The 13,057-nt window shown below is 54.7% G+C and overlaps 1 protein-coding gene across 12 annotated transcripts in view; it reads left to right on the forward strand.

Annotated features, from left to right (window-relative positions):
- The window catches only part of CAMTA1 (calmodulin binding transcription activator 1), a 961,599-nt gene that overhangs the window by 677,256 nt on the left and 271,286 nt on the right, over window positions 1-13,057 (forward strand). For 10 of the 12 annotated variants that reach the window (XM_070474225.1, XM_070474228.1, XM_070474227.1 and 7 more), the window contains one exon: window positions 3,824-3,895. The exons of the other annotated variants lie outside the window; for them this stretch is intronic. In XM_070474225.1, coding sequence (XP_070330326.1) covers window positions 3,824-3,895 — 72 coding nt within the window. The remainder of the gene's footprint in view (window positions 1-3,823; window positions 3,896-13,057) is intronic. 12 annotated transcript variants of the gene reach the window in all.

Below are 13,057 nucleotides of genomic sequence, written 5' to 3' on the forward strand. Positions count from 1 at the left end.
GGAAGCTGTCATACCTTAATTTTTTGAGTATAACTAATTTGAACGTTACTTTCATCTAAAGGGTGATGTTCGCCTGCATTTCCTATAAATAGCTAGTTGTTTTCTCTTTTTCTTTCCTTGTTTTATGTGATGCACATAAACAAGGGGCCCTGTGTGTCCTTTCCTGCAAACACCCCCACACGTGGATGCACTCATCCCTTGTGCTCACACACACACACACACACACACAGACGTGCACACTCAGTAGCACCCGCCAGCCCCAGATGGAACTCTTCCCCCTCCATCATGTCACAGCCCCCAAATGCAAAACTCACCCCAGGGACCACCGCCAAGGGACCCCCAGAGCCTGATCCAAAAACACCAGGAGCTGGTACAACACAGATGACTACAGAAAAACTTGATGGCTTTTTTTTTATTAGTGGTTAAAGGAAAGGATTTGATATGCTGTGTGCAATTAATCCATGATTGGCTTGGGGATGATTCTGTCATGCAGACTGAAAATGGGCAGGAAGGCTGCAGTGTGAGGACGATGGTGACCATGGGAACTGACCAGGGAGCCTGGACCAGGATGGGGCCGTGGGTGGTTTGGAGTTGCGAGGTGTATAGGCATGCAGTGAGGCGGCCCAGCATGGCACGTACCCGCTGGTCAGAGAATCTGTGAATTCACTCCTTGTCTGCCCCACCTACCTGAGCCAGCAGGCATGGCTCTGTGTTGCCGAAACCAGCTTGAGTGGATGGACCCCCTTCCTGGGCATCCCACAACATTCCTATGCTGAGGACATGGAGATTTCTACTGGCAGCCCAGATCCAGAGCTCGGCAACTTTCCGCTTTTTGTGTGTCTTCTCTTGGGGGTCTTACGAGCTCCTCAGAATCTCCAGTAGAAATGTGAAATCAGCCTTCACAGCTGCCCAGGAGACAGAAAGAGGATGGTGCCCACTTTGCAGCCGGGCTGGATGACAGCCCTCCCAGCAGGTGGATGGCAGGTCTCCCCCCATGAGCAGGATGCCTTGCTCTGAAATCCATCCCTTGCTGGCCCTAGTTCACTAAGATCGGGCACTGGAAGCCTCCCTCAAGATAGCTGTCCAACACTTGTCAGTTTTCCTTGAAACTGAAGCTTAGTCCCCACCTCTGTTTTTAATGGTATTTATTTATTTGGGTGCACCAAGTCTGAGTTGCAACATGTAAGGTCTTTCAGGTGTGGCATGCAGAATCTAATTCTCTGACCAGGGTTCAAACCCAGGCCCCCTGCATTGTGAACTCAGACTCTTAACCACAGGACTTCCAGGGAAGTCCTCACAAGCAGAAATTAAACATATATTGTCTCTGGGTCTTGCCCTGCACCAGGCTGTCGAGACCAGTGTTCTGAGGGTTCTGTTTGGGGGAACTATGGGCCACCTTCATTTAAAGGTCCTGCCTGCCAGGAGCTCCCTTCCAGGAAATACAGATAGACAAGTCAGCTATGGATGACTGGTGTGCTAGGCAGGACAACGCTGTCCAGCAGGACTGTCTGATGCCTTCAGGCTTCTTGAGTCCTTGGGGCTCCCTGGGGACCTTCCTCCCTCGATGCCATTTGACACAGCTGCTCTCATCCAGGGTGCCTCTCTCCCACCTTTCTAAGATCGTGCTTCTCATCTGCGGAGACCAGAGACATCAGATCACCAGGGTGGTTGGAGTAACATCTAAAAATAGACTAACTAGGTTCTGAGTGAGGCCCGGAGGGTTCCTCTGATTAAAATGCATGAGCCTTGATGTAGAAACGGCGATTTTTCTTTTTAACATCACTCTGTTTATTGGATGGTTCTGGATGGTTCAGGGTAGGGGAGGATGCCCAAGACGGGGTTGCTGGGATGGCTGGGGAGAGGGGCCGTGCTCTCATGGGAGGGAAACACAGTAAGTGTTTGGTAAACTCTCGGTGATTACCTAGCACTTGGTGCAAGGATGCTGCAGACCAACCCAGACAGAACGCAGTTAATGGAGGGGCAGATGGTGCTGCAAACGGCCATGTTCTTTTCAAGTTCAAAGAAAAGCGGTGGAAAGAAAAAGAGACAGGTGAAGAGGGGCAGTCGTTGCAAACTCTCGAGAGGATTATCAGTGCACAAAGAGGCTTTCATTTCAAAGGAAGGGAGAGACTTCTCCCAACAGTTTATGTCTCCCTCCATCCGGCTCATGGCCTGACTGAAAGCAATGAAACTGCCCACAAGGACACGCCGCATCCAAATGAAGGGGCTGATGTAAGTTGCAGGTGGCTTGCTCCTCCACTGCAACCAAACGCTCATAGAAACTGTCCAAACACAAGGCTCCTTTGGCAGGAAGGAATGAGCTATCAAAAAAATAGTTTTTTTTTTTTTAAAGAAAGAAACACAGTTTATTGAAAACCAGAAAAGTCAGAAAAGAATATTGCCTTCTTAATAATAAATACACATTTTGTGGGCAAGAATTGCAAGGGAATCGTTTAAATTAATTTCCGCTTTGTTTGTTTGGTTTGTACAGGGCTTAAGTCCCAGCTGACAGCAATCTGTAAAAGTTCTAACATATTGGAAATCTGATTTTCTTGCAGCCAGAGTCCCATAGTCCAAAATGATTTCTCTTTCAGCTCTGCTAATCAGACAGGCAGGGCTCAAATGGACTCCTAGTTGAACCAAATTGCACTTGGTCTTTTTGGGGGTGTGAAAAATAACTGATGAAAGCTGTAAACGCAGAGCTGCCGGTCATCGCTCTCTGCAGAGTTGGTGTGGGTGTTGGGGGACTTCAGTGAGAAGGGAGGGGAAGACCTTCCTGTCCTTCGTCCTCTGAGGCTCTGTGACCTGCCTTCTCTTTCTGCCCCTTCTGGAACCCATGCTTTGGGAAGGGGGGAACTCCAAGGAAAATAGAAGGAGTTCATTCTAATTTGGAATTGGAGACTCCAAAAGAAAAGACAAATTTCCTCCCGCTCAGACTCTGAGAGTTGTTTCAAGAGGGATCTGACTGTTCTCATTAGCTCCTTTTTTTTCAGCCCTGCCGGCAGGCCGGCCCCCACAGCGCCCACTACATGATGTGCTGCCCTGACTTGTGCCCCTCCCCGGGTCCTGGTCAGCTCAGCTGGATCTCAGAGACAAGCTCCACGAGAGCTGATCCTCCTCATGTCCCGTCTCTATGCTGTTCCTGAACTTGAATCCTCACCCACCTTCTTCATCCTGCCTCGAGCTGCTTTTTAAAACCAGATCCATCTGCAAAAGATGCAGGTTGATACTTAGAACAAGCACATGTATGAATAGAAAACTAAATAAAAACCAGAAAGTGGGGGGTGTGCACAAGAGGTCTCAGGCTCCAGAGGTTAGTCTGAGGGAGTGCTGCCTCCTCCCAGCCCTCTAGCCTTCAAGCTCCTCCCAGCCAGGGCCACCAGGGAGGGCTCTCCTTGACCAGGAAAGGTCTGGAAGGTGTGTCTGTTCAGTCCCCTCCCTGAACACCAAGGGGTCTTAACCCAGACTCTCTGCATGAGCTCCAGGGTAACTCCCAGGGTAACCGCCCTAAAGTGATGGGCATAATGTACACATATGTGCATTCTCCTGGCCCCTGGCTTATCTGGGTTCCCACGTGTCCCCATGAACCCACAAGGGTGAGCACCCCAGCTGTCCATCTGTGTTGCCCACTGGGATGTCCCAACTGTGCTTCTTAGGTGTATCCCAGACCTTAGCCTTGGTCCTAGAGCCAGACATGGAGGCACCCACCCCTCGGTCTCCCTGGGGTGGTGGCAGCGTGCGTGGCCCTTTCTTGATCCTTCTCTGTTCTCTGTTCCTCCTTTCCCTCTTTCCAACTGAATTCTCGTTTTTCCTCTCTCCCTAGTGCTTGTACGGCTGCTATGTCCATTCCTCCATCATCCCCACCTTCCACCGGAGGTGCTACTGGCTCCTTCAGGTAGGTGGCTGGGACTGGATTCTTCTTCCGTCTCTGGTTCTGGGGAAGGGTCTGCGGAGGGGGCTGAGTCGGGCGGGGCTCCTGTGTGCGGCGGCCTCAGGCCCAGGAGCCCTGGTCAGCTTTCCTTAGGAATGTTGGCGTGTGGCACTGAGTCCAGCTATGCAGTTGGCCCGGTGCAATGTCAGGTACCAGGAAAAGGAGAAACTCTGGCGGGAAGAGTCCTTGCCTGCCTCGCGAGGATAAAATCCCTCCAGGTGCTTCCAGCGTACCTCAGTTTCCTCTGAATGAGGACAGGGAAGGCTGGGCACCATGCCCCTGACTGAGAAAAGCCTTTTGGCTGAAAACCACATATTTGTTTTCTCACATGGGTTCGTTGTCGTCGGCGGGCGTGTAAAATCGCCTTCCAGAGCCACACCTTTCGCTGTCGGATTGATTGGGACTGTTGTTGGCAGAGCAGGAGCCCCTGGCTCTGGGGGAGGGGCTCTGTAATCGATGTGTGATGTCTGCTGTGGAGCAGTGTGGAGAGAGGAGGGAGGAGCCACCCAATCCTCCAAGGGAAGCTCCAAGGGAAGTCTGGTGGATCCTCTGTCCATGGTGCTGATGCACTGCCCTGAGGCCGCCCAGCCTCTGGCCGATTGGTTGTGTTGATGATGATCTTGCCTAGTAGAAGGTGTTGCTGTGTGAGTGGAAGGGTCTGAGGGATCCACCCAGTCAGCCTGGACCTGGGTCCTTTCCAAACCCTGTCCTGTGATTTTCAGCCGCTCTCTGTAGAACCCATTCCTTGGGGGGCCCTGTCTGCATCACCGCCACTTCTTGCTATTGCCTCTGCCCAGGAATTGCTGCCTCTGGTCTTGCCCTCCATAGGTGTTACTTTCTGTATCCACTTTGGTTCAACTTAGCCTGGGCCCCAGGGGTCTGGGGAGCTCCTTGACCTGAAGGATGCACTTGGAAGGGGTCCAGCAGATGGAAAAGCAAGTCTCCCCCCGCCCCCACCACTGTTCATGGCATGTGTTCTGACAGAAGAGAGTTGCAAATGCCATGGAGTGCAGAAGGGCAGCTGGTTCCAGGAAAGGCAGCCTGGAAGATGTCTGCTAGGCACAGAGCAGCTCAGCATCCACACCTAGACCCAGCCCTCTGCCCATCAGATCTGCCTTACTTCCACCAATCAAGCCCCTTGGCTTCAAACACTTCTGTTCTCTTTAGTCCCCAGAAATAACTGTCTGTGGTTCAGTACGTTCATTAATGGGTAGCACTTGAGACTGTCCAAGGGAGGAGGTGCTAATTTTCAGACACAACTTCCTCGACACCTGAACCAGGGTCAGCTTCCCAGGATCTGTCCCCCTTGGAGGTTGGCATAGTAACACCTGCCTAATTGCTCAGGCCTGTGTCCTTGTGAAAGGGACCTTCAACGTGGTCCTGGGGTGATTCTTTCCAGGTCTTGTAACTAAGAATGGGCCTAAGGCATTTCTCCATCTTGCAAAGGGTCTTCTACACAGTTTCAGGGGTGGGGTGTGGGTTCCTCCTTGAGAGCAGAGATCTGGTGGAGTTGGAATCTGCTTTGTCCCCAGGGTTGCACTATGGCTGCCAGAGAATCACTGTCACCCCAAGCATCCTCATGACCTTGTTCCTAGGTCTCCAACCCCAGGTCCTGTGTTGCCATTTTCTGCTTTCAGGCCCCATCAGAGTACCTTTCAGGCCCCATCAGAGTACCTCTTTCCTCTGCCTGGCCTGGCCACTGCCCTCCTGTTAGTGGAGCATCCATCCCCGGAGCTGACTTCCTGCCAGCCAGCCCGTCCGGCAGCCCCAGCTGTCTGCTCTCCCAGGCTGCTCCCTCTCTAGGCCCTTCTCTTGCACCCCTGTCTCCACTCCCTCAGGCTTCGATGGCTTTAAAATTTTGGTGGATCTCCTTCCCTCTCCTTCCATGATCTCAGACATCTCCAAGCAGCCATGTCTGAGCCAATTGCTCCCCAAATTGGATTCCAGTCACTCAGGCCCCTGGAGCGGGCTCACTGTTAGACTGGGCTGCCCTCGCCTTTCTCCTGGGACCACAAAAGAAGTAGGAGGGATCCTGCTCCTCTGTCTCAGCCCTCCCCTCCCTGGTGCTCTGGTCCTGGCCACTGTGTGCTGGTCATGTACCTGGGGTGACCCACATGCATCTGGGCTTTGCTACCTTTCAGCTGCCGGGGAACCCGAGTCTCCCCAAAGGCCAGGATCACATGATCTGGTTTCTCCAGGGCTGATCTGAGCCTTCCTCTCCTGGTCCCTGGGGGATTGTCTCTCCACCTTCTCCTCTGCATCCTCAAGCATCATTCTTGTTTCTGTAAGCAGGTGACACAGTGAGGATGTACATGGATGTGGGGAGGGGCGCCCGTGCCCGGTCAGTCCTGGGTGGGAGGATGTTAAGGAGCAAAAACCAAAGCAATAGGCACAGTGCAGGGCCCGTGTGGAGCCCCAGAGCAAGTGTGGCAGTTGCCCAGCTCAGGGCAGTTGTTCTGATGCTAATTACACCACCAGGATAATGATGCATGGCCAGGTTTAATTTCTCTGCTATTAAATAGGAAAGAAGCCATGAGACACTGGCTCAGATGGAAATCGGTCCAAGTTTGCCTCTGACACCAATTACCAAGAAAAAGGCTTGGGTGGGAGTGAAGGTATCAGGGTATTGATGTGATAAGAGCTGAGAAAGGAGGAGCTTGGTGCCAATATGGCAACAAAGAAGCCAGCAGGTCCCTTAGGGGACCCGTGACATGCTGCTGGCCAATGGTGCCTAGACCGGCCATGCCTCTCACACCCCACTGCCCAGGTGAGCAGGCTGGCTGGGGTGGGGGCCCCCATGAGAGGAAGGGGGCTTGGAGGACAAGGAAGGAGGGAAGGAGGGCTTCTGGATAAAGAAGAGTTTCCTCTGGGAGCAGCCCCACCCGTCCAGCAGCTGCCGTGCCAGCTGAGTGGCCATCTTCTGCCAGGCAGCCTCTGCGAGCTCACTCCTGCCTCTGAGATCCTCAAAGTGACATGGATAATTCCAAGGCCTGTCAGCACTATGGGGATCCCACCCATACAGGCCTGGTTTTCCTCTCCAACCAGACTGTCATCTTCCCGAGGGAGCCCCCTGCCTCCTCTGTCTGCCCCGAGTGCCCAGCACAGATCAAGAGGGGCCAGCACATCCCCCCTGTTACCACGCTCTGCTACCAGGACAGGGGAGGGGCCAGCATGTCCGAGCCTGCATGGAGGTGGCTACCCCAGCTAGAAGCAGAGGGTCGGGGAGCAGGAGGAGTGAGGGAAGTGTAGGAACTGATGCGGCACTCAGTTTCCCTGTGACCTGGCTTCGGGGAGGGTGTGACACCCCCCTCTCTCTCTCCATTGCTGATAAATATTTTATGAGGATGTGAGCCGACAGACACTGAGGAACTGGAGTCCTCCCCTGGAGTGGAGGGCGCGTAAGGTCATTGCCGTGCTCTGCGGGCACCACATGGTCACCTGCATGGGCAGCATCTCGAGACCCCCAGAGGACCCAAGCTCAGGCCACTTCTCCAGGGCCTTTGAGGGGTCTGCCCTGGGACCTCGAGAAGCCCCTGTGCCCGGCCAGCCCAACCTCCGCTCCTCACATCACCAGCACCACTGAGGGCTCCATGTGTCCCAGCTGGTGAGGCCCTCATAGGCTGCCCCCAGCTCAGCCGCCACATTTCCTAGATAGATGCTGAGGCCCAGAGAGGTCAGGGTGAGACCCAGGGTCACCCAACTGGTCAGTGATGGAGCCAGGCTGGGATCAGGCCTCCCTGTTCCTTCTTGCTCTGCCTCCCACGGCCTTGATCGTGGTTAGTGCTGCAGCCTCCTGGGCCTTGAGTCTTGCTGGGGCCACAGAGGTGTGGCCCCACCTGCTGGCTGGGCCAGACAGCAAGGGGCGTCAACCTGCATCTCTGCCATTGTGGCCTCTCCGATTTGGGAATCTTCCAGTGCTTAGGCTCCAGCCTCCCTGCCTCCTCCTGTGTCCCCCTCCTGGGCCCCACACACCCCCTTCTGTACTCTCCTCCCCCAGGAGGCCAGGCCCTCACTTCAGGCCAGACTTGCCAGCAGATTCTGTATGGCTCATTTGGAAACTATTTCTGCTTCTAATGAGTGTTTTTCTCTTTGCCCTTGTCCTCTAAAACGCTTAATGAATGTTTTCCGTGCTCAAATGAAGCAGGGGGTGTGTCCCTATGTGTCTGCCACCGCCGTTCATTCTGGGCTGTGCGGCTGTCGAGATCAGCTCACCGGAGCAGAGGCAGCGGGGGCTGCTCCTGGCCACCTCAGCAGCTCACACCAAGGCCTGCAGGACCCTGGGTGCTGCTGTGCAAATACAGGGACCCTGGGGTTTGGGGGGAACCTTGGGATTGTGGTCTCCTGGACCTCTGAGAATGGCAGGCATTCAGGTTCTCAGTTCGAGGACACATGGGTTGTAAGCAGGAGCGGGGTTCTAGCTTTGCCCTGACAACCCTGAACATGGCAATCTGGGACCACACAGCCAGGCCCCTGGGGACTGACTTCCCACCAGGCAGCGCGCCTGACCCTCACCACCAGCCCCCTGCCCTCCCAGAGACCTGCTCTAGGGCACCCGTCTCTGTCTCCCTGAAGTGCCATTGTCACCTCTTATTGGGAGGCACTAAAAACAGCTTTTTTTTTTTTACTTTTTATTTTGCATTGTTGTTGTCCAGTTGCTAAGTCATGTCTGACTCTTTGCAACCCCTTGGATTTCAGCATACCAGGCTTCCCTGTCCGTCCCCATCTCACACTCATGTTCATTGAGTTGGTGATGCCATTCAACATCTCATCCTCTGTCACCCCCTTCTCCTCCTGCTGTCAATCTTTCCCAGCATCAAGGTCTTTTCCAAGGAGTCAGCTATTCACTCAGGTAACCAAAGTACTGGGGTATAGCAAATTAACAATGTTGTGATAGTTTCAGATGGACTGCGAAGGTCTCAGCCACACATATACATGTATCCATTCTCCCCCAATCTCCCCTTCCATCCAGGCTGCCCCTAACACTGAGCAGAGTTCCCTGTGCTATACAGTAGGCCCTTGTTGGTTATTCATTATAAATAGAGCAGTGTGGACATGTCGATCCCACACTCCCTTCCCCCATTCTTTCCTCCACCCCCAGCAACCATGAGTTCAGTTCTCTAAGTCTGTGAGCAGAGACAGCTTTGAGCACCTGGTCCCAGGCCATGCAGCCAGGGAAAGGGGCACCTACCTTCACCCCCAACCTCGCTGCTTCCTGCCTGAACCTGAGCTTTGCCACCCCAGCCACCACAGAAACAGTGGGTGCAGTCATCACAGAGGAGTGCAGGGGTGATAGGGGTGAAGCCAGCTCACTGAGGGGGCTCACTGTAGGCTGCCCTGGCCCCCAACCCCCCCCCCAACCCCTGGAGAAGAGGGAAGCTCCACCTCAGGACTGACTGCCTTCCGGGATGGGGGAGGCCCCTATTCTTGCTCGAGCCCAGGGTCCCCTGAAAAATGCCCATGAGAACCACTTCCCCACCTGCCTGGCAAGACCTGGGGGGTCTAACTGAAGCTCTTAGTCCCTTTGTTGGATTGTGGGCCCCCTGTTGGCCTTTCCCTCTCAGCGTGGTCAATTTCCATCCACGCCATCCTGAGAGCAGAACTGCGGAGGACCCAGAGCGGGGAGCCTGTGGGGAGGGCGTTCCTTCTGCCAGGAGGAGGGGACTCCCAGGGCGGCTTCTGGCAAGGGGCGGGGGCAGTGGCCCGTAGCCCCCCAGGTGAACCAGATCTCTGGAGCTTCACAGGTGGTCAGACAGGGCCCCAGAGAAGGCCCTCTGCTCACAGCACCAGATACAGGCTTGGACCCCAGCGTGTCCCGAGGGAGCCCTGCCTTCCTTCAGAGGGATCCTTCCCACCTCGTGTGGCTCTCACCAGAGCCCTTGGGGCCTCTTCAACTCTGGACAAGGCCTTCGGGCCCTCAAGGGCATCTGGGCAGCACTGCAGGCACCGCCTGTGGGAAGGGGGACCAGGCTGTGGGCCCAGGCCTCCCCTCCCGGCCTGGGACTATGGCACCTCGTGGGGCCAGGGCCGTGTCCTGACACCACACCCTTGGGGCCTCAGGGCGTAGCTCTGTCCATCGGCACAGAGCTGACTGTGGATGTGAGGGCCTCTCTCTGAGGCCACTGCCTCCGGCTCCCCAGGAAGGGTCTTCCAATCTCATCGCTTCCCTGAAATGGCAAAGCTGGGGTGAGGCGGGGTGGGGGGTGTCAGGCAGGGGGACATGCAGTATGTGCCCCCTGGTCACCTGCGTGTGGCCCAGAGGTCACCTTTTAGTGCCCGCCCAGAGCACTGAGTGGACAGAAGTTTTGGATGGTGTCCATGTGAACCCCTTAAAATAGTGGGATGGCATCATTAGCTGCTTGATGATGCTGTCATTAGTCGGTTTATCTCATTTCTCTGAATCCCGGTTTCCTCATCAGTAAAACGGCACTGAGGATGGTGTGGATGCTCAGGGCTATTGTGAGAATTCCCTATAAATGAAACACAGAGCATGTGGAAAGGGAGCCCAGCTTCTGACCCTCAGCAAGTGCTCCATGGATCATGGACAGCTGAACACCAGAAGCTCCAGGTTAGACCTCTGGGGGCATCCTGACACCCCCGGGAAGCTCTGAGACCCCACCTCCCACCACCTCTTCATCTCTCATGGTACACCCACACCCCCCACCAAAGTGGGGCTGGTCAGGACAAGCTGGCCAGGGCACCTCTCCTCCTTCCCTCCACTTACTCTGCAGCGACAGCATTGTCACGGTTATAAATGTCCCTCCCCCTCTCCCAGCCTCAAAGTGACTTGAACTCCATCTAGTGAATGGTCAGCTCTTCTGCAACCCAAGCGCCTCTCCCCTTCCCCCATCGTCGTCTTCAGTCTGTCTGGAAGCGTGGCCCCTCCTTGGACAAGGCCCCACAGCCCTGAGGGTGGCCCTGCAGGTGAGCTGGGTTACCAGACGAGACCAGTGGGGCAGCTGGAAGAAGGTGTTTGCACTCGCCCCCCCCATCCCCAGGCTTATCCTAATGGGGGGACGTCTCCACATGGGATGAGCTGGGTTCCACCAGGGGGCCACCCCTGAGACGTGGGAATCCATCTCTCTCCCTTTCTTCCTCCTTTTTCTTTCTTTTCTTTCCTTCTCTCTCTCTTTCATCTTTTTTTTTTAATGGAAGATATTATAGCTTCATAAAATGTACTCATGGCTTCTTGCTCAGTAACCGCTTTTATGTTTCATCGGGGTGAAATCTAATCGGTCAGGAAATAAAACACCCAGAGCCCGCCCTGCACGTGGCCCTTGAAAAAGGCCTCGCGGGCTCGCCGCCAAACAAGGCTTTGCTTGAGCTTAGAGAGATGGAGGTGCTGCCGGCAGGCTGACTCTGTCCCAAACGGGGCATTTTTGAGCCATGCAGTTCAGGAAACAGAGCAAGTTGGTGCCTGAGAGGTCCCTGGCCCCTGGCCTAGGCCGGCTGGGCCCTCTCTGCTCCATCCTGCAGACCCTGCATGGAGGAAGTGGCAGCTCGGATCAGTGTAGCCCATGTTGTACCCTCTGCCACAAGAGTGGATATGGCAGATGGCATGTGTGGGCTGGGCTGGGCCACAGGGTACAAGACTCAGGGGAACCATAGCCTGGGCACCTGGTGGCCCTCAGTACTTGGTGAGGCTCCAGATCTAGTTTTTGGGTTCTCACAGCTGCCCTAGGAGGAAAGTCAGGACTGGGTGAATTCACCCTGACTTTCTAAGGAAAAGAGGGTCCAGGAGAATATGGGACCCCCCCAAAGACTAGGGAAAGCAGGGCTTGATCCAGGCCCCTTAAAGACACGTGGTCCCAGCCTCCGGAGCTCACAGGCCACAATGGCCGGCCCAAGGGACACGGGAGGGGCAGGGAGCAAAGATGGGAAGGGAGGTAGCTCACAGTCCTGGAGCTGCTAATCTCTGAGAGTCGGTCCAGATGTCCAGAAGGACAGAAGGGTCTGATGCCTCATGTAGGTCTGCACTCTTGGCCCTCCTTCCTCAACTGACTCTGAGCTCTCTCCAGTCTACCAAGGACAGAACAGGAGAGGGGAGGGAGCTGTCAGGCCTGGAACATTTGAAATCTCCTGTGTGGAGATGTGTGAAAGGCCCTGTGGCATCAAAGTCATTTCTGACCCTGAGTTTATGTGACCTATAAACTCTATTATGACCATAATAGGTGTTGCTGGAAAGCCTGTCAATGCGATGAGTCCAGAGAAGGGAGCATAGCATGGACTGGGTGATCAAGAAGGGCTTCCTGGAGGAGGAGGTGAACTCAAGGGTGGAAGACTGGGGCAGGGATGTTCTTCCATGGCCTTTCTGACACATGGCAGGCCTGGGCCAGGCAATAAGGACATGTGGGGGTCCAGATCCACGGGCTAGGCACAGGGCTGTCTAAGAGACCTCAGGACAGGTGTCTCAGACCCTGGTGCCCTAAGTGACTTGGAGGGAGCGTGGGGAAAGAATGTGCCCCGATGTCTGGTTGGACCCAGGAGAAGACAGCAGGAGAGAGGGCGCCAGCCCAGCAGAGGCTTTGAAAGCCTTCCCGGGCTGAAATGAGACCCTGTTATCCTTATCGTGATGGTTATCAGTAATAGTAACAATAGCCATCATAAGTCAGGGCTGCCATGGCCCACCAAGTGATGGTTGTTGGCAAATTATGGAGACGGGCAAGGTCTGGAAAGAAGCGCAGGGGCTGGGGGTTCTAGGCCAGAGTTCCAGAAGGGGTTTGGTGCTGAAGGAGAGGCGAGTGGAGGCGGGAGGCAGGTGGAGCAGAGCAGAGCCCCTGCAGACCATGGGATGGATAATTAGACCGAAGCCCGGGCTTAGAAGCCCGGGAGAGGTTTTTTACCCGCGGAGACAGAAGCAGACAAGCAGTAAGTGGTGAAGGCCTTCTGCGGAGGGGAAGGCGCGCGTGGGGATGAATTGTGGTCTCAGACGGATCATCCAGGGAGCCGCTTTCATGTTCCGGTTTCATTCTAACTAGCAGCTTCCACTTCTTTCTCCATTTAATGTGCCTTGAAGAACGTGATGAGAAGATAAGGTAGACGCTAGGAATTTACGGCGCTATGCAAAAAATTGCTCAATTCCATTAAGATTTCAGGATCTTTGCCAAGGCTGCGCAGCAGAGCCGATAT

Source organism: Odocoileus virginianus, chromosome 11 (genome assembly GCF_023699985.2).
Source record: "Odocoileus virginianus isolate 20LAN1187 ecotype Illinois chromosome 11, Ovbor_1.2, whole genome shotgun sequence".
Classification (NCBI taxonomy): Eukaryota; Metazoa; Chordata; class Mammalia; order Artiodactyla; family Cervidae; genus Odocoileus; species Odocoileus virginianus.